The 22,542-nt window shown below is 43.7% G+C and overlaps 1 protein-coding gene across 1 annotated transcript in view; it reads right to left on the reverse strand.

The window, feature by feature from the left end:
• The window catches only part of LOC121009531 (A disintegrin and metalloproteinase with thrombospondin motifs 2-like), a 775,073-nt gene that overhangs the window by 171,564 nt on the left and 580,967 nt on the right, over positions 1 to 22,542 (reverse strand). The window contains exon 18 of the mRNA XM_040442735.1: positions 20,631 to 20,763. Within this exon, the coding sequence (XP_040298669.1) occupies positions 20,631 to 20,763 (133 nt within the window). The remainder of the gene's footprint in view (positions 1 to 20,630; positions 20,764 to 22,542) is intronic.

Below are 22,542 nucleotides of genomic sequence, written 5' to 3' on the forward strand. Positions count from 1 at the left end.
TGGATAGCCATGCTTTTAGACCCTCACTATCAAAGCAAAATGGGGGAATGTTTTCCTCCCTCTGAAAGGAAGGACAAATTACATTATACCCAGGAAAAGCAGTGTACACAGCCTTGCTGCTGTTTTCGCGAAGCAGATGCCTGCTGCTGGCTGAAAGGGAGGCCCCTCTCTGCCCCCCGCAGCCAGTTCAGAGTCCTCAACATGATAAACACTTCTATCATGTGCTGCACCAGGCTGAGGCCAATCAGCAAGCTACGAGCTACGACCTCCCACCTCAACACCCAGGTTCAGGCTTACCTACACTCTGGCCTGTCTCCAGGGCATATCCTGTTCTCTTACCCAATCTTTCTGCTTTCTTGTCCAGCCTCCAGTGCCATCTCAGAGAGGGTTTTCAGCGCTGCAGGGAGCATGGTGACACCCAAACGGACCAAGTTTGGGAGGATTTTCACACTCCTTTGGCTGAGGTCAATGAACAGATTTAGAAGTATAAATAATAGAGAGGCTGAGCACTCTCCACCTGGACCAAATAGAGATATGAACACAGTGAGTAGTGGTGACAATATTTATTACACCTGATGCAGATTCAACAATTAAAATATAAAATGCTAAAACAATAACATCTAAAAAATAATAACAGTAAATGGTACTCTAAGAACAATTCCGAATAAAAGCAGCATCATAAATATCTAAACATGAGATAAAATTATAAATGTCAAACTTTTGCAGGGCAAAAGATGGAAGGTGCTATGAAAGTATCCAATGGTATATGAGGCCCTTAAGATTGAATAAAATAGATAAAAGTTCGATTAAAGTTCGATATGCTGAAAAGTCAATAAATAATCGCCGATGAACTGCTCAGTATTTATTCGAATAGATGTCTAGACAAAGTTCAATAGATTCTATTCGATTATTTTGGCATATTCAACATATATTTACTGAATGGAATGCAATGATTACACCTCTCAAGTAACTTTCGATTGCCGTCTGACTGGAGCACACAGTGGCATCCCACGTGGCTAACAATGTCAGGTCCGGCGGTACCTTGTTATGGTGAGTCAGCTGGAGCTATTCAAGCAGTTTTGCAGTCCCCAATACATAGAAACATAGAATATATCGGCAGATAAGAACCATTTGGCCCATCTAGTCTGCCCAATATATCTGAAACCTATTAATAGTCCCTGGCCCTATCTTATATGAAGGATAGCTTTATGCCTATCCCATGCATGCTTAAACTCCTTCACTGTATTTGAAGCTACCACTTCTGCAGGAAGGCTATTCCATGCATCCACTACTCTCTCAGTAAAGTAATACTTCCTTATATTACTTTTAAACCTATGCCCCTCTAATTTAAAACTGTGTCCTCTTGTAGTAGTTTTTCTTCTTTTAAATATGCTCTCCTCCTTTACCGAGTTGATTCCCTTTATGTATTTAAAAGTTTCTATCATATCCCCTCTGTCTCTTCTTTCTTCCAAGCTATACATGTTAAGGTCCTTTAACCTTTCCTGGTAAGTTTTATCCTGCAATCCATGTACTAGTTTAGTAGCTCTTCTCTGAACTCTCTCTAGAGTATCTATATCCTTCTGGAGATATGGCCTCCAGTACTGCGCACAATACTCCAAGTGAGGTCTCACCAGTGTTCTGTACAGTGGCATAAGCACTTCACTCTTTCTACTGCTTATACCTCTCCCTATACATCCAAGCATTCTGCTGGCATTTCGTCCTGCTCTATTACATTGTCTTCCCACCTTTAAGTCTTCTGAAATAATTACTCCTAAATCCCTTTCCTCAGATACTGAGGTCAGGACTGTGTCAAATATTCTATATTCTGCCCGGGTGGTCTCAAGTGGTCTTTCCAACTTTTTCGGGTCTGGCAGATGTGTGGGTAGAATTTCGCATTTATCAAGACCCAGTTGGTTTTAGGTCGAGGCGTCCACTGTATACCAGAGAATCGAAAGTTCGACAGGATAAGGATCCAATTCCAAGATGTGGGGGTCAAGACGTATTCATCAGCTGATGTTCGGGTCTTTGGAGTAAACAGACGCGTTTCGGGGTCTTTTCCTAGCCCCTTCCTCAGTGGTGACCCGCAAAGGGAATGTTCCCCTTTTTATACCCAACATCCTTTGGGATCCAATAAAACAAAAGAACGGAATGGATCAAGTCAGATGTAAAATCAGGTATGGATTACTCCATACCTGGGTCTTGATAAATGCGAAATTCTACCCACACATCTGCCAGACCCTAAAAAGTTGGAAAGACCACTTGAGACCACCCGTATTGGGGACTGCAAAACTGCTTGAATTGCTCCAGCTGACTCACCATAACAAGGTACCGCCGGACCTGACATTGTTAGCCACGTGGGACGCCACTGTGTGCTCCAGTCAGACGGCAATTGAAAGTTACTTGAGAGGTGTAATCACTGCATTCCATTCAGTAAATATATGTTGAATATGCCAAAATAATCGAATAGAATCTATCGAACTTTGTCTAGACATCTATTCGAATAAATACTAAGCAGTTCATCGGCGAATATTTATCGACTTTTCAGCATATCGAACTTTAATCGAACTTTCATCTATTTTATTCAATCTTAAGGGCCTCATATACCATTGGAGACTTTCATAGCACCTTCCATCTTTTGCTCTGCACAAGTTTGACATATATAATTTTATCTCATGTTTAGATATTTATGATGCTGCTTTTATTCGGAATTGTTCTTAATTAGAGTACCATTCACTGTGTTATTATTTGTTAGATGTTATTGTTTTAGCATTTTATATTTTAATTGTTGAATCTGCATCAGGTGTAATAAATATTGTCACCACTACTCACTGTGTTCGTATCTGAATTTGGTCCAGGTGGAGAGTGATCAGCCTCTCTATTATTTATACTTCTACTCCTTCTATGACTGGGTGAGTCATAAGGCTTGGTAGCACCCATCAATAGCTATAAACGGAGTGAGCCACCATACCTTTTATCTATATTTTTAATGAACAGATTTAGCCTTACTGACAGTGCCCCATCTTGCCACTGTTGCTGTCTGCCTGCTGTCCTACCTGCCATTATGTTGCCTGCCTACTGTACTATGATGTTCCTTACAGCTGCAGCTACCTCCATGATGCCACTGCTGTCAACTTCCTACCAACATGTTCAGTACGGCTGCTGCTGCCTCTGTCATGCTGCTGCATTCATCATGTCACTGCTGCTGCTTGCATACAATCATGTTTTGCATGACTGCTGCCTCCTTCATGCCACTGCCTGCCCATCTACATGTTCGATATGGCTACTGCTGCCTCCATCATGCTGTTGCCTGTCAACATGTACCATATGGCTGTTGTTGCCAACGCTTCAGGTTTTGCTCCTCGCTGCTGATCCCAACTGCAACCACTATAACTGCTACACCTCTGCCCCTACTAACACTACCACCAATACTACTACTACTAGTCTAAGAAAGAGATTAGCAGCGCTCACCTGCTAGTGCCATAACCACCTAGAAAGCACGGAAATGCCTGGAGCCGGGGACACAAGGCAACTTGAAAATAAAGAAATGGATCCAGCTTCCAATATAACACAGTGCACAAACAACACCTACGCATTTCGGATCATGGATTTAAAGGGAATCTGTCACCTGCTTTTAACATTTTAAGCTGTCACCATCGCTATGTTCACTAAAGTACCTTATTTCCAGCAGTCTTCTTTTTACTTTATTTCGTTTTGTCCTTTTAATATAAAAGCCCTTTTTATGATATGCTAATGAGGCTCCAAGGTGCCCAGAGGGGCGTTTTTTTCCCTCTCCGGTGCCCAGTGAGGACCCCCTGCAGTGCCCAAGAATGCCTCCTGATCCTCAAATAACCCCCCACAGCCCCGGCAAACGGTTCCGCGCCCCCTACCCCCACGTCATCGTCTACCTTCTAGAAATGCCCCGTCCTTCTTCCTGTCGGCGGCCAGAAAACTCGCGCAGGCGCAGTACCGCCTGCGCGATCATCAACCTCCTCAGGGCAACAGCGCTCAGGTTACATCACTGGGCGCGGCACATGCCCAGTGAGACTTTTGAGGCTGTTGCCCTCAGGAGGTTGATGATCGCGCAGGCCGCAGTTTTCTGGCCGCCGACAGGAAGAAGGACGGGGCATTTCTAGAAGGTAGACGATGACGTGGGGAGGGGGCGGAACCATTTGCCGGGGCTGTGGGAGGTTATTTGAGGATCAGGAGGCGTTCTTGGGCACTGCAGGAGGGCGTCACTGGGCACCGGGGAGGGAAAAAAACGCCCCTCTGGGCACCTTGGAGCCTCATTAGCATATCATAAAAAGGGCTTTTATATCAAAAGGACAAAACGAAATAAAGTAAAAAGAAGACTGCTGGAAATAAGGTACTTTAGTGAACATAGCGATGGTGACAGCTTAAAATGGTAAAAGCAGGAGACAGATTCCCTTTAAGACCCTTGCCCTTGACACAGCTGTTGAATATGACACATACTAAAATACCCTGTTTCCACCAAACAAATTCAAAACTGAGATATCACATGAATTCTGGTGGCGGCTCTTTTGGGCAAAGTACAAAACATGGAAATAAAGAATCCAGATATAAGATCAATCACGTATATTGTAACGTAAGATCAAATTTATTTTTTTCCCGGTGGGAAAGCAACTGCCCAGCTGAAACATCCAAAAGGATTCTCTGCCGAGTAGTTTTTTCTTATAATCTCCTCGTCTAATTGGGGTAGTGACCCTTCCCCCACCTCGCGCTGAAAAGAATGCGATGTCTCCCTTGTGAACTATGGCAAAGTATAAACTGGCTGCTGACACGTTCCTTGTTTTAAAATGTGGGATATCTTATTCTTGTTTTTATTTCTTTTATGCTCAAGATATTGGAGAAATTTCGCAATTACTGACATGTTGAGGTTGGTTGGATTCAAGACTGCAATTAACCCAAATAGTGGCTTCAGAGTCATATACTGTAGGTTTCAGTGATAGAAAACAAAGGGTGGTTTTTAACAGTACACACTCAGATTGAGTCATCGTCACTAGTGGGAACCACAGGGGTCAGTATTGGACCCTATTCTCTTTAATATATTTATTAATGATCTTGCAGAAGGCTTTCACAATAAAATACATTTTTTGCAGATGACACTAAACTGTGTAACATAATTAACACGTAAGAGGACAGTATACGGCTGCAGATGGATCTGGATAGAAAAGAGGCTTGGGCTGAGAAGTGGCAGATGAGGTTTAATACTGACAAACGTAAGGTTATGCACATGGGAAGGTATAATGCTACCCATACATACTAAATGGTAAAGCACTGGGTAACACTGACATGGAAAAAGACATAGGAATTTTAGTGATCAGCAAATTAACCTGTAGAAACCAGGGTGAGGCAGCTGCGGCCAAGGCCAATGAGATAATGGGCTGCATCAAAAGGGTCATAGATGCCCGTGATGAGAACATAGTCCTGCCACTTTACAAATCACTAGTCAGACCACACATGGAGTACTGTGTACAGTTCTGGGCTCCTGTAAACAAGGCAGACATAGCAGAGCTGGAGAGGATTCAGATAAGGGCAACTAAAGTAATAACTGAAATTCATGGACTACAGTACCCAGAAAGATTATCAAAATTAGGGTTATTCACTTTAGAAAAAAGACAACTCAGGGGAGATCTAATAACTATGTATGAATACATCAGGGGTCAGTACAGAGATCTCTACCATCATCTATTTATCCCCAGGACTGTGACGAGGGGACATTCTCTGCGTCTAGAGGAAAGAAGGTTTGTACACAAACATGGAAGAGGATTCTTTACGGTAAGAAGAGCAGTGAGATTATGGAACTCCCTGCCTGAGGAGGTGGTGATGGTGATTTTTATTTTTTTAAGGTCTTTTATGTTTTTTTAATTCATTTCCCCATCCACATTTGTTTGCAGAGCATTTGCCATGCTCTTAAGCACATTTTGCTGCCTTTTGCAGCCCTCTAGCTGTTTCCAGGGCTATTTTAGAGCCATTTTAGTGGCCAAAGGTTCGGGTCCCCATTGACTTCAATGGCGTTCGGGTTCGGGGTCAAGTTCGGGTCCCGAACCCAAACTTTTTTTTAAGTTCGGCCAAACCTGCCGAACCCGAACATCCAGGTGTCCGCACAACTCTAATTACATGTTGTAGTTACTAGAGATTGGTTGTTGATCCAGGGAGTTATTCAGATTTTTTTTTTCCTCTTAAGTAATTAAAATTGGCTTCTACCCCACATGTTTTTTTTTGCCTACCTCTGGATCAGCTTGCAGGGTAACAGGCTGGATTGGATGGACAAATGTCCTTTTTCAGCCTTATATACTATGTTATTATGTAAGGATGTATTCACATGGTAACGTATTATTAGACGTTATGGGGGTCATTTATAAAGCTAAAATATGCCTATATTAGTCGTATTTCAGGTGCAGATTGCATTCTGCAATTTTTCCCTTCTCACGCCAAGTCTAAAAAAGTGGGCGTGACATGGACGGGGACGAGGATGGGCTGGCAGGCCAGTCTCATTTACCATTTTCCATGTCTGTTTTAGGTGTAGAAAAAGGTCTAAATATAAGACAGCTGGGAAGCTGTCTTACATTTAAAAGCAGCGGTGGATCCGCCAAAGTTATGTAGAGGCCAGCGCCAGTTCATACCTCCTGCAGATCCACCGCCAGGTATAGGGGTTATTAAGACTGGCATCTAAAACACCGGTCTTAATAAATGTGCCCCTATATGTGTATTACAAGTGAAACTGTTGTTTAGTCACTTACCTCGGAAACAAGGTTTGGCTCCGATTTTTGTATAAATCTAAGTAGGGGAAGGATTCTACAGTAAATTTTTAGATACTGTACGTGCTTTGCACATAATATAGTTCAAATCACCTCTCCCAAAAACAACTACCTCCCATGTAAAGGGTGACTCCAGCTTCACAATATTTATGTGGTAATGTTAGGATAGATGAACAATATTGCATCAGTGTTGTTGTGGGTCTCTGCCATCTGCTGTTCTGTTGGTGCTTGCAATCTACTGCATGCACAGCAGTCTCTTCATTGTATACAGCCACAATGTCTACACACAGTAGTAGAGGTGATGCAGCATAACTACAGCTAAGCCTATTGAAGTGAATGATACAAGCATGAAATTTTACTTTTGCACTACCATAGCACCAACACCAATAAAATGATTGTTTTTCCTATCCTGACATTACCACAATAATATTGTGAAGCAGGAGTAATCATTTAGTCTATCTCGCACATAAAAGAGCATAATACCACCTACCATTTACCATTGAAAACACCACAATTTTTGTTTTAACAAAAATGTATTTACTTGACAACTCCAATTGGTCAATGTACCATATTTGTCAGACTATAAGACACACCGGACTACAAGACGCACCTATGCTTTGGAGCAGGGGCATAGCTAAAGGCTATGGGAAGCATAGCCTTCGTGCTGCCTAAAGCAAAAATTGAAACGCACCCTCCCCCTATGCAAGATTCCTGACCTAACCCGTTGCCTCCAGTGAGAGGTGTAACTTGACCAGCATGCACTTTCTATAACACCAGTGTCTTCTTATGCGGCACAAGGGTCTTTGGGCCCCATTGGGCTCCTGGGCCCAGTACCGACTGCTACTTCTGCACCCCCTATACCTACGCCACTGATTTGTAGGAGGAAAATAAGAAAATAAAAATCTTTTCATCATATCTCAGAGCTGACCCCGAAAATCAAATCCCCATTCTTCATCAGACTCTAGATCAGAGCCGTATTTGTGACTTTTTAACTCCTTAAGGACACAGCCTTATTTCACCTTAAGGACCAGGCCATTTTTTGCAAATCTGACCAGTGTCACTTTAACCACCTCCGGACCGCTGTACGCACAGACGCGTCCTGGAGGTGGTTGATTCATTCCGCCTGGACGCATATACGCGTCATCTCGCGAGACGCGAGATTTCCTGTTAACGCGCGCACACAGGCGCGCGCGCTCACAGGAACGGAAGGTAAGAGAGTTGATCTCCAGCCTGCCAGCGGCGATCGTTCGCTGGCAGGCTGGAGATGTGTTTTTTTAACCCCTAACAGGTATATTAGACGCTGTTTTGATAACAGCGTCTAATATACCTGCTACCTGGTCCTCTGGTGGTCCCCTTTGTTTGGATCGACCACCAGAGGACACAGGTAGCTCAGTAAAGTAGCACCAAGCACCACTACACTACACGACACCCCCCCCCCGTCACTTATTAACCCCTTATTAGCCCCTGATCACCCCTGATCACCCCATATAGACTCCCTGATCACCCCCCTGTCATTGATTTCTCCCCTGTCATTGATCACCCCCCTGTCATTGATCACCCCCCTGTAAAGCTCCATTCAGACGTCCGCATGATTTTTACGGATCCACTGATAGATGGATCGGATCCGCAAAACGCATCCGGACGTCTGAATGAAGCCTTACAGGGGCGTGATCAATGACTGTGGTGATCACCCCATATAGACTCCCTGATCACCCCCCTGTCATTGATCACCCCCCTGTAAAGCTCCATTCAGACGTCCGCATGATTTTTACGGATCCACTGATAGATGGATCGGATCCGCAAAACGCATCCGGACGTCTGAATGAAGCCTTACAGGGGCGTGATCAATGACTGTGGTGATCACCCCATATAGACTCCCTGATCAACCCCCTGTCATTGATTACAGGGGGGTAATCAATGACAGGGGCGTAATCAATGACAGGGGGGTGATCAGGGAGTCTATATGGGGTGATCACCACAGTCATTGATCACGCCCCTGTAAGGCTTCATTCAGACGTCCGGATGCGTTTTGCGGATCCGATCCATCTATCAGTGCATCCGTAAAAATCATGCGGACATCTGAATGGAGCTTTACAGGGGGGTAATCAATGACAGGGGGGTGATCAGGGAGTCTATATGGGGTGATCACCACAGTCATTGATCATGCCCCTGTAAGGCTTCATTCAGACGTCCGGATTCGTTTTGCGGATCCGATCCATCTATCAGTGGATCCGTAAAAATCATGCGGACGTCTGAATGGAGCTTTACAGGGGGGTAATCAATGACAGGGGGGTAAAGCTCCATTCAGACGTCCGCATGATTTTTACGGATCCACTGATAGATGGATCGGATCCGCAAAACGCATCCGGACGTCTGAATGAAGCCTTACAGGGGCATGATCAATGACTGTGGTGATCACCCCATATAGACTCCCTGATCACCCCCCTGTCATTGATTACCCCCCTGTAAAGCTCCATTCAGATGTCCGCATGATTTTTACGGATGCACTGATAGATGGATCGGATCCGCAAAACGCATCCGGACGTCTGAATAAAGCCTTACAGGGGCGTGATCAATGACTGTGGTGATCACCCCATATAGACTCCTTGATCACCCCCCTGTCATTGATTACCCCCCTGTCATTGATTACCCCCCTGTAAAGCTCCATTCAGATGTCCGCATGATTTTTACGGATGCACTGATAGATGGATCGGATCCGCAAAACGCATCCGGACGTCTGAATAAAGCCTTACAGGGGCGTGATCAATGACTGTGGTGATCACCCCATATAGACTCCCTGATCACCCCCCTGTCATTGATTACCCCCTGTAAAGCTCCATTCAGACGTCCGCATGATTTTTACGGATGCACTGATAGATGGATCGGATCCGCAAAACGCATCCGGAAGTCTGAATGAAGCCTTACAGGGGCGTGATCAATGACTGTGGTGATCACCCCATATAGACTCCCTGATCACCCCCCTGTCATTGATTACGCCCCTGTCATTGATTACCCCCCTGTAAAGCTCCATTCAGACGTCCGCATGATTTTTACGGATCCACTGATAGATGGATCGGATCCGCAAAACGCATCCGGACGTCTGAATGAAGCCTTACAGGGGCATGATCAATGACTGTGGTGATCACCCCATATAGACTCCCTGATCACCCCCCTGTCATTGATCACCCCCCCTGTCATTGATCACCCCCCCTGTCATTGATCACCCCCCCCTGTCATTGATCACCCCCCTGTCATTGATCACCCCCCCTGTCATTGATCACCCCCCCTGTAAGGCTCCATTCAGACATTTTTTTGGCCCAAGTTAGCGGAATTATTATTTTTTTTTCTTACAAAGTCTCATATTCCACTAACTTGTGTCAAAAAATAAAATCTCACATGAACTCACCATACCCCTCACGGAATCCAAATGCGTAAAATTTTTTAGACATTTATATTCCAGACTTCCTCTCACGCTTTAGGGCCCCTAGAATGCCAGGGCAGTATAAATACCCCACATGTGACCCCATTTCGGAAAGAAGACACCCCCAGGTATTCCGTGAGGGGCATATTGAGTCCATGAAAGATTGAAATTTTTGTCCCAAGTTAGCGGAACGAGACTTTGTGAGAAAAAAATTAAAAATATCAATTTCCGCTAACTTGTGCCAAAAAAAAAAAAATTCTATGAACTCGCCATGCCCCTCATTGAATACCTTGGGGTGTCTTCTTTCCAAAATGGGGTCACATGTGGGGTATTTATACTGCCCTGGCATTCTAGGGGCCCCAAAGCGTGAGAAGAAGTCTGGTATCCAAATGTCTAAAAATGCCCTCCTAAAAGGAATTTGGGCACCTTTGCGCATCTAGGCTGCAAAAAAGTGTCACACATCTGGTATCGCCGTACTCAGGAGAAGTTGGGGAATGTGTTTTGGGGTGTCATTTTACATATACCCATGCTGGGTGAGAGAAATATCTTGGTCAAATGCCAACTTTGTATAAAAAAAATGGGAAAAGTTGTCTTTTGTCAAGATATTTCTCTCACCCAGCAAGGGTATATGTAAAATGACACCCCAAAACACATTCCCCAACTTCTCCTGAATACGGCGATACCACATGTGTGACACTTTTTTGCAGCCTAGGTGGGCAAAGGGGCCCATATTCCAAAGAGCACCTTTAGGATTTCACAGGTCATTTACCTACTTACCACACATTAGGGCCCCTGGAAAATGCCAGGGCAGTATAACTACCCCACAAGTGACCCCATTTTGGAAAGAAGACACCCCAAGGTATTCCGTGAGGGGCATGGCGAGTTCCTAGAATTTTTTATTTTTTGTCACAAGTTAGTGGAAAATGCTGATTTATTTATTTATTTTTTTTTTCATACAAAGTCTCATATTCCACTAACTTGTGACAAAAAATAAAAACTTCCATGAACTCACTATGCCCATCAGCGAATACCTTGGGGTCTCTTCTTTCCAAAATGGGGTCACTTGTGGGGTAGTTATACTGCCCTGGCATTCTAGGGGCCCAAATGTGTGGTAAGGAGTTTGAAATCAAATTCTGTAAAAAAATGACCTGTGAAATCCGAAAGGTGCTCTTTGGAATATGGGTCCCTTTGCCCACCTAGGCTGCAAAAAAGTGTCACACATCTGGTATCTCCGTACTCAGGAGAAGTTGGGGAATGTGTTTTGGGGTGTCATTTTACATATACCCATGCTGGGTGAGAGAAATATCTTGGCAAAAGACAACTTTTCCCATTTTTTTATACAAAGTTGGCATTTGACCAAGATATTTATCTCACCCAGCATGGGTATATGTAAAAAGACACCCCAAAACACATTCCTCAACTTCTCCTGAATACAGAGATACCAGATGTGTGACACTTTTTTGCAGCCTAGGTGGGCAAAGGGGCCCATATTCCAAAGAGCACCTTTCGGATTTCACAGGTCATTTTTTACAGAATTTGATTTCAAACTCCTTACCACACATTTGGGCCCCTAGAATGCCAGGGCAGTATAACTACCCCACAAGTGACCCCATTTTGGAAAGAAGAGACCCCAAGGTATTCGCTGATGGGCATAGTGAGTTCATGGAAGTTTTTATTTTTTGTCACAAGTTAGTGGAATATGAGACTTTGTATGAAAAAAATAAAAAATAAAAAATCATCATTTTCCACTAACTTGTGACAAAAAATAAAAAATTCTAGGAACTTGCCATGCCCCTCACGGAATACCTTGGGGTGTCTTCTTTCCAAAATGGGGTCACTTGTGGGGTAGTTATACTGCCCTGGCATTCTAGGGGCCCAAATGTGTGGTAAGGAGTTTGAAATCAAATTCTGTAAAAAATGACCTGTGAAATCCGAAAGGTGCTCTTTGGAATATGGGCCCCTTTGCCCACCTAGGCTGCAAAAAAGTGTCACACATCTGGTATCTCCGTACTCAGGAGAAGTTGGGGAATGTGTTTTGGGGTGTCATTTTACATATACCCATGCTGGGTGAGAGAAATATCTTGGCAAAAGACAACTTTTCCCATTTTTTTTATACAAAGTTGGCATTTGACCAAGATATTTCTCTCACCCAGCATGGGTATATATAAAATGACACCCCAAAACACATTCCCCACCTTCTCCTGAGTACGGAGATACCAGATGTGTGACACTTTTTTGCAGCCTAGGTGGGCAAAGGGGCCCATATTCCAAAGAGCACCTTTCGGATTTCACAGGTCATTTTTTACAGAATTTCATTTCAAACTCCTTACCACACATTTGGGCTCCTAGAATGCCAGGGCAGTATAACCACCCCACAAGTGACCCCATTTTGGAAAGAAGAGACCCCAAGGTATTTCGTGATGGGCATAGTGAGTTCATAGAAGTTTTTATTTTTTGTCACAAGTTAGTGGAATATGAGACTTTGTAAGAAAAAACAAAATAAAATCATCATTTTCCGCTAACTTGTGACAAAAAATAAAAAGTTCTATGAACTCACTATGCCCATCAGCGAATACCTTAGGGTGTGTACTTTCCGAAATGGGGTCATTTGTGGGGTGTTTGTACTGTCTGGGCATTGTAGAACCTCAGGAAACATGACAGGTGCTCAGAAAGTCAGAGCTGCTTCAAAAAGCGGAAATTCACATTTTTGTACCATAGTTTGTAAACGCTATAACTTTTACCCAAACCATTTTTTTTTTACCCAAACATTTTTTTTTTATCAAAGACATGTAGAACAATAAATTTAGAGCAAAATTTATATATGGATGTCGTTTTTTTTGCAAAATTTTACAACTGAAAGTGAAAAATGTCATTTTTTTGCAAAAAAATCGTTAAATTTCGATTAATAACAAAAAAAGTAAAAATGTCAGCAGCAATGAAATACCACCAAATGAAAGCTCTATTAGTGAGAAGAAAAGGAGGTAAAATTCATTTGGGTGGTAAGTTGCATGACCGAGCAATAAACGGTGAAAGTAGTGTAGGTCAGAAGTGTAAAAAGTGGCCTGGTCTTTCAGGGTGTTTAAGCACTGGGGGCTGAGGTGGTTAAGTGCTGATAACTTTAAAACGCTTTGACTTATCCAGGCCATTCTGAGACAGTTTTTTCGTCACATATTGTACTTCATGACACTGGTAAAAAGAAGTAAAAAAAATGAATTTTTATTTATAAAAAAATACCAAATTTACCAAAAATTTGTAAAAAATTGCAAATTTCCAAGTTTCAATTTCTCTACTTCTGAAATACATAGTAATACCTCTAATATTTGAGAAATTTTCAAAAACCCAATTTTTAGGGACCAATTCAGGTCTGAAGTCACTTTGTGAGGCTTATATAAGTGTAACCACCCAAAAATGATCCCATTCTAGAAACGACACCCCTCAAGGTATTCAAAACTGATTTTACAAACGTCGTTAACCCTTTAGGTGTAACACAAGAGTTAGTGGCAAATGGAGATAAAATTTCAGAATTTAGATTTTTTGGCAAATTTTCAATTTTAATCCATTTTTTCCAGTAACAAACCAAAGGTTAACAGCCAAACAAAATGCTATATTTATTGCCCCGATTCTCTAGTTTGCAGAAACGCCCCATATGTGGCCGTAAACTACTGTACAGGCACACAGTAGGGCGTAGAGGGAAAGGTGCGCCGTATGGTTTTTGGAAGGCAGATTTTGCTGGACTGGTTTATTTACACCATGTCCCATTTGAAGCCCCCCTGATGCACCCCTAGAGTAGAAACTCCATAAAAGTGACCCCATCTAAGAAACTACACCCCTAAAGGTATTCAAAACAGATTTTACTAACTTTGTTAACCCTTTAGGTGTTGCACAAGAGTTATTTCCAAATGGGGATGAAATTTGAGAATTTCAATTTTTGGGCAAATTTTCCATTTAACCCATTTTAAAATGGAAGATTAAATGGAAGATTAAAATGGCAGATTTGCCAAAAAATTGCTTTTTTGCCACCGTTTTTATAAAATTTTACCGTGTTCATCTGATAGGGGGGTATTTTTATAGCGCAGATTCTTACGGACGCGGCGATACCTAATATGTCAACTTTTTTTTTTTTATTTATGTTTTACACTATATTATCTTTTTATAAACAAAAAAAAATACATTTTAGTATCTCCATAGTTTAAAAGTCATTTTTTTTGTTTGTTTTTAGCCGATTACCTTAGGTAGGGGCTCATTTTTTGCAGGATGAGTGGACGGTTTTATTGGCACCATTTTGGTGGGCATATGACTTTTTGATCGCTTGCTATTACAATTTTTGTGATGTAAAGTGACAAAAAAGAACTTTTTTTTGCACCGTTTTTGTTTTATTTTTATGACCGTGTTCATCTGAGGGGTTAGGGGGTGTATTTTTAAAGAGCAGATTATTAAGGACGCGGCGATACCTAATATGTCAACTTTTTTTTATTTATTGTAGTTTTACTAAATAATATTTTTGAAATAGTTTTAGTGTCTCAAGTCTGAGAACCAGTTTTTTATCCGATTGTCAGTAGCTAAATTGGGATATAAATTTAGTACTCCATGGAAGTGTGGTACTCCCTGAAGCAACCAGTAATGCAGAGGCCCGGATGATCGGGGCACATGTCACATTGAGTGGTGGTGTCCTTCCGTATCCCCCTCCTGTGACACACTCTGCACTTTTTTGGGGTCCGTCCCTTCTTTCCAGTATGGGGGACCACACCTGGAAAGTGTTGGCCAGGGACGATCCGGGGCGCCTACAGTTCCCGAGGTACTCCGGCCTGCTCTTTCCCGGTCAGAAAAGATCAGGGCCTTGAGGACTGCCTCATAGAACTGAAGTAATGTCCCTGTGTTGCCAGCGCTCCGGGACAGCACAAAAGAGTTGTACAAAGCAACCTGTACCAAGTATGTACATAAAAGGTTCGGACCGCGCGTATCATAAATATAAGGTATAAAACAGATTATTTTCTCTTCCTCCCTTCAAAAAGGTACCGAGGTCTGCAGATCTCCTACTGATGGATATCCTGCAACTTACAAAGAAAAACAATAGGGTAGATCCGTATGGTTGTACTGCCCTGTGATGCACAGATTGTACTTACACGGCACTCCACCAATCACAAGCGTATCACAGATTTCCTCTGCAAACTAGTTGGTTCTCCGCAGTGAAAATGCATGCTCACACGCTGGTACACAGGGCTCAAACACGGACTTGATTACAGCATACACCTGGTGAGTCTGCTGGGATTCCCAACTTCTTTTGGTTCAAAATTTTCTAGGTACTTCAGATCAAACAGGGGGATCAAACTTTGCACAGCTACCACAGGTCATGCAATCTCCAAGTTCTGGAGATTGCATGACCTGTGGTGGCTGTGCAAAGTTTGATCCCCCTGTTTGATCTGAAGTACCTAGAAAATTTTGAACCAAAAGAAGTTGGGAATCCCAGCAGACTCACCAGGTGTATGCTGTAATCAGGTCTGTGTTTGAGCCCTGTGTACCAGCGTGTGAGCGTGCATTTTCACTGCGGAGAACCAACTAGTTTGCAGAGGAAATCTGTGATACGCTTGTGATTGGTGGAGTGCCATGTAAGTACAATCTGTGCATCACAGGGCAGTACAACCATACGGATCTACACTACTGTTTTTCTTTGTAAGTTGCAGGATATCCATCAGTAGGAGATCTGCAGACCTCGGTACCTTTTTGAAGGGAGGAAGAGAAAATAATCTGTTTTATACCTTATATTTATGATACGCGCGGTCCGAACCTTAAATGTACATTCTTTGAAAGTGTGATCGACCCCACAACACTCCTCGGACCTGCAGCAGTTTTTTGCGGACTGGTGATTAAGTATATATTTTAACCTGTACCAAGTAGACTGCAACATTTTTGTACCATGCCCGGGTTTTGCGCATGGCATTATATGGCTTGAGGACTTGATCAGAGAGATCAACTCCTCCCATATACCGATTGTAGTCGACGATACAATCGGGCTTGAGGACCTTTGCCGCGGTACCTCACACAGTATTCCCAACTTCTTTTGGTTCAAAATTTTCTAGGTACTTCAGATCAAACAGGGGGATCAAACTTTGCACAGCTACCACAGGTCATGCAATCTCCAAGTTCTGGAGATTGCATGACCTGTGGTGGCTGTGCAAAGTTTGATCCCCCTGTTTGATCTGAAGTACCTAGAAAATTTTGAACCAAAAGAAGTTGGGAATCCCAGCAGACTCACCAGGTGTATGCTGTAATCAGGTCTGTGTTTGAGCCCTGTGTACCAGCGTGTGAGCGTGCATTTTCACTGCGGAGAACCAACTAGTTTGCAGAGGAAATCTGTGATACGCTTGTGATTGGTGGAGTGCCATGTAAGTACAATCTGTGCATCACAGGGCAGTACAACCATACGGATCTACACTACTGTTTTTCTTTGTAAGTTGCAGGATATCCATCAGTAGGAGATCTGCAGACCTCGGTACCTTTTTGAAGGGAGGAAGAGAAAATAATCTGTTTTATACCTTATATTTATGATACGCGCGGTCCGAACCTTAAATGTACATTCTTTGAAAGTGTGATCGACCCCACAACACTCCTCGGACCTGCAGCAGTTTTTTGCGGACTGGTGATTAAGTATATATTTTAACCTGTACCAAGTAGACTGCAACATTTTTGTACCATGCCCGGGTTTTGCGCATGGCATTATATGGCTTGAGGACTTGATCAGAGAGATCAACTCCTCCCATATACCGATTGTAGTCGACGATACAATCGGGCTTGAGGACCTTTGCCGCGGTACCTCACACAGGGACAGGGGTGATGCCGTTACCATGAATTGTGGACAGTACAAGGACATCCCTCTTGTCCTTATATCTGACCAGCAACATGTTTCCAGTGGTAAGGGCACGGGTCTCACCCCTGGAGATAGGTAGGGAGGCCGCGTTGATTTTTTCGCACGGTCCCACAAGCGGACGTGGATCTGGCGGCGAGGGACTGGAACAAGGGGATACTAGTATAAAAGTTATCCACGTACAGGTGGTAACCCTTATCTAGCAGTGGGTGCATAAGTTTCCCGCTAACACCCAGAGTGGGGGGGGACATTCTGGGGGTTGAATACGGGAAACTCGCCCCTCATACACACGAAACTTGTAAGTGTACCCTGAGGTACTCTCACAAAGTTTGTACAGCTTCACGCCATACCTTAGAGGGAACATACTGGCGGAAAAGGAGTCTCCCCTTGAACGCAATGAGAGACTCATCAACCGCGACCTCCCTTCCAGGTACATAGGCCTGTACAAATTTGGCCCCAAAGTGATCGATGACCGGCCTGATTTTGTACAGGCGGTCATAGGCAGGATCACCTTGGGGGGGACATGCTGCATTATCTGAATAATGCAGGCATTTCCGGATGGCCTCAAACCGGGAGCGTGTCATGGCCGTACTGTAAAGTGGGGCCTGGTAGAGGACGTCCCCACTCCAGTAATGCCTGACACTAGGTTTCTTGACTAGACCCATATGCAGCACGAGGCCCCAAAATGTCCTCATCTCGGCTGCACTGACCGGAGTCCAGCCACCGGACCTAGCCAAAAAGGAGCCCGTGTGTTGAGCAATGAACTGTTGGGCGTACAGGTTTGTTTGCTCCACCATTAGATTTACAAAGTGGTCACTGAAAAAAAGTCGTATTCAGTGAAGCCCACTGTGGAAATCTGGATTCCTGATTGGCCTTCAAAATCAGGAATCAAGGGCTCATAACGCTCTGGGGTACACCAGACAAGTTCACCTGCAGGGGGCTCCGGTGGATTTAACTGGTGGGCCGGAAAACTAGTACGAGCCCCAGAGCTGCTCGTACTAGGGTGGGCCACAGGGTCCCTAGCATGGCGGTCCCCTTGCTCCGCCTGGCGGCGTCTATGCCGCCTTGGGGGCTCATCATCATCGCTAGATGATGAGGAGGACGCGGATGACAAAAGGAAAGTGGGGTCATCCTCGTCCTCACTGGGACTCTCGGACTCGGAGGCAAGCTGGGCGTATGCCTCTTCAGCCGAGGACATCCGGCAGGCCATAGGGGAGTGTGTGTTTGCGTGTGTGTGCGTGCAAATCTTTATTCAGTGTGCCTGTGTGTGGGGGCACAGGTGTTCGCAAACTATCCCTAACAGAAAAAAAAAAAAAGACTAACTAAAAAAAAGGGGAAAAAATGTGAACAAATAAAATAAAAAATTCTAAATCGCTGATCCACCATCCGAAGTTGATCAGCGGTGGGGTGTGCGATGCGCTAACAGTGGCCGGAGGCTAAGAGTGCCGGCCAGTCAGCGTACGCCCAAAAAAAAAAAAAAATTGGCTGCACCCCAAAAAAGTTGTGGGGGGGAGAGGGGGGGCAAGCTGTGGACCCCAGACACCCAATTTAGGGTGATGCAACCAAAACATTTTTTTTTTCTTCAACTTACTTTCCCTAAATATCCCTGCCTAATCTAACTTGTCCCTAGCCTTTCCCTAAATACCTGGTGGTGCTGGGGGTGCTGGCTGGATCCTGGGCTCTGAACAGATGGGGGGTGCTGGCTCAGACACATGCAGCGCTCCTCTCTCCTCGGGCTCCGGACTGAAAAGGAGGAGGAGAGGAGCGCTGCGATGATTTGAACCTCCCGCCCGCCCAGCCGACCAATGACAGCGATCCTGAGAGGTGATGTCACCATCACCTCTCAGGAACTAAGGATGGTGATTGGTGGTGTATTATCACACCACCGATCACCATCCTGTTCCGGGTTATCGGGTCCCCAGAGACCCGAATAACCCGGAAACGCAGCAAACCGCAGGTCTGAATTGACCTGCGGTTTGCTGCGATCGCCTACACAGGACCCCCCCTCACATTTAGCCAAGGTGCCTGCTCAATGATTTGAGCAGGCACCGGGTTCCGATCACCGCCCGCCGAGCGGCGGTGATCGGAAATACATAGGACGTACCGGTACGCCCTGTGTCCTTAAGGATCGGGAAATCAGGGTTAAACAGGTTAAACTCCACTGAGATAAAACTTTGTCACAAGTGGCATTTTCTTGTTGCCCTTGCCACTTTCTGAATGGTGAGGGCTAGGGCCAGTGAGCCCTGCAATTTTGTTTAAAATGTTATTTTTTTATTTTATTTATCTTCATTTTATATTCTGGCGTAAATTAAGACAAAAATCTACAGCAGTTAACATCACTGTTTAGCTTGCTGTTCTTCTGAACCCTCAGAAGAACAGAAATTATTTTTAAAAACTGATCTGTTAAGTTGAGCATCAGTTATGATCAGTTTGTATCAGTATCACTTCCATCAGAGATTAGTTATTTTTGGCTGGACAAAAAGTACTTTTTGCAGGACTTTTTCTCCCATCAAAAATAACTGATCTCTGATGGAAGTAACACAAACTGATGTTAAACATAGAACCAGTTTATTGAAATGTTTCTGTTCTTCAGATGGATCAGAACAATGGAAAGATAAACAGTGATCTGAAATCTAAATACAGCTAAATAAAATATCCAGTCATATAAAGGACACTTTAGAGCTTAGTTATGCAATCATGTCAATGCCAGGCGGGGGCATACACAGATCTCACAGGGCCAAATAGTAAAAATAGTATGCTCCCCATCCCACCCAGTTTTGAAAGCTGTCATCTTGGAACCAAGTAAATTTTTTCAAATGGGTGCATGTGACATATCTATCTGATAGAGAATTCATTGAGTAATCCAATTCTATGACATACCTTTATTCCTGCTAAAGTTATCAACAAATTTCTATTTGTTACATACACAGATATGGCTGCAATATTACCATGCAAGGAGAGGAAAGAGATTGTGCTGATCTCCAGGAAGAGCAGTACCTGAGTCATTTCAAAGCCCCACACCCAAAACACACCACCCATTTGACATGGCACAGTTGGAAAATTGCTTGCCAAATTTTGCCAAACAGGTAAGGTGTTCGAACAGCCAAAAAGAGTGGGGTGAGTCGAAACACCATCAGGCAGATACACTGGCTACACAAAATTGCCACCCATATAAGATCCAGTTGCTGCATCATCTTAATGAGGAAGATCCTGATTGCCATGTTGAAATTGCGGAATGGGTGTCACTGCAATATCAACGGGACCCACATTTTGCAGGACAAATGAGCACTAGAGCTCCATTCAATATCCCTGAGACTAAGAATGGCAAGTGCCATTCCCCAAATGAAACAAATGGATAACATATTTCAAGTGCAAGAAGCTCAGAATCTATGTGCTAATACAAAATCAAGTTCATATAATTAATGAGCCGTGTTACAGACACATGAATCAAAGCCATGAAAACAACCTTACTCACTAAATTGCTGAAAATGAAGACTACTGCAACACATTTTATATGCATGACTCAAAGAATTATAAACCATGAAAAATCACTCAGGTGACAACTTACATGGGTTGTGAACATTCCTGAAGATTGCAGGCTCTTCGAATGGGCTTTAACTTTGGAATCGATTCACATAACTTCTTATGTACCATTTTATGGTCCGATTTTCTCCGACACCCGTATTTTGTAAATTGATTACCTTAAACATTAAATGATGTGTTATATGTAAATTCTAGAATAAATGCATAAACATTATATATATATATATATACACACACATATAATATATGGACAGGTTACACACTATTTACTGAAATTAACCCTTTCAGGACACAGCTTGTATTGGGAAACAGGAAAAAAAATCTTTTATTGGGCAAAATAGAAAAAAAGATTCAACTCTGCCACTGTTTTCTGGGTTTTGATTTTATGCCATTTACTGTTCACTAAAAATGACCTTATTCTGTTAGTATGATTAGAGTGTCACGGTGGGGAGTGGGGGAAACCCCCCACCGAGCGATGTTAAAGGGATAAGGAAGCTGCTAGGCCAGGACGACAGGATCAGGGAGCAGGTCACCTCCTAAAACGTCCCTAATACTGACCCTGACTCCTAACTGTATGAGCCAACCCAGATGGTAGGAGGGCTCATACTCCGGAACCTCGGGTCCCTACTAGCCCTCAGGAAATCCCTGGACTAGGAGCAGGGTAAGACGACCTGTTCCTCCACATCACGGAGGAACAGGAGTCTCAACTGACAAAGCTGCAAGGAGAAGGGAACATATACAGCATATGGATATGGCAGGTAAGTGAAACCAGTTCCACACCTACCTGCCACAGACACACTGACTGGAACCCGTGCACAAGTGCTGATGTCCACAGCAACATAAAAGGACAGAGCACACATCACAAATCATACAGGAAACCAGAACACCATAGCTGCAATAAGGTGAGACAGCACAAGAATATAAACTTAACATCATGACATTTACTTATGACCACAAGGGTGGCCCTCACTGGAGAAATGGCATAAGAAGACCAGGAGGATGACTCCAGCAAACAGCATGGCTGGAGTACCCCTCAGCATCAGGCATCCAGTGGAAGCTAAATAGCCCAAGCAGCCACACCCACTCACACACACCAGGATGGGAGTTAACCCTTCCCACACCAGACAGGGGAAAATGCACACACAACAAAACCCCGTGCACACCAAACAGGGAAAGTGCACACATACACTACACAGGTTGCGAGAGGCAACCACATGCATAGACAGCGAGCAGCCCAGCAACCAGCTAAGGCTGCTAAACTGCCAACAACATCATGTTGCCAGCGGCAACCACAGGTGGGGCAAACAACTCACAGCCCTCACCTGCGGTGAACAACCAAACTGACCGCTGGCAACTGCATGCGGGTCTAAGAGTCCCGACCATGAACATAGTCGTGACATAGAGAGATACCAAATTTATATGATTTTTTAATTATGATTTACCCCTCCTGATGTAATAGTACATCAACTGGGCACAAGAGGTGTATGAAGCAGTTTCATCATATAAACCCATTCCATGACCAATCCCGATCTTTTAACCTTTCAGATGATGATGGTAACAATGGCACCTTAGAGGTTATATATATATAATTGTAATATGTTAGTTGGATGCACAGGATGGTTGAACCGCCAACCAGGGTGCTCACAGTCTTGCAGCGTCACCCCGCTGCTAAAGAGGACAGAAATATAGAAAAAAATGACTGGGCACACCTAGGATATTTAGTAGCTGATATTTATTGTTACTCAATTATAAAATATGAATCCAATAGGGGGATATACAACATATAATTTAATAGTATATAATTTAATGGTTAAAACGTTACCTCTAGATAAAACAATATTCAAGGCAGATATTCTGTGAATTCTGCGGCCGAGGTGCTGCTGAATTGGTCACCCAATTGTAATATTGTGACCCAACAGCCTCATCTCAGTCGCAAC

The sequence above is a fragment of the Bufo bufo genome, chromosome 1, assembly GCF_905171765.1.
Source record: "Bufo bufo chromosome 1, aBufBuf1.1, whole genome shotgun sequence".
In the NCBI taxonomy this organism is placed as follows: domain Eukaryota; kingdom Metazoa; phylum Chordata; class Amphibia; order Anura; family Bufonidae; genus Bufo; species Bufo bufo.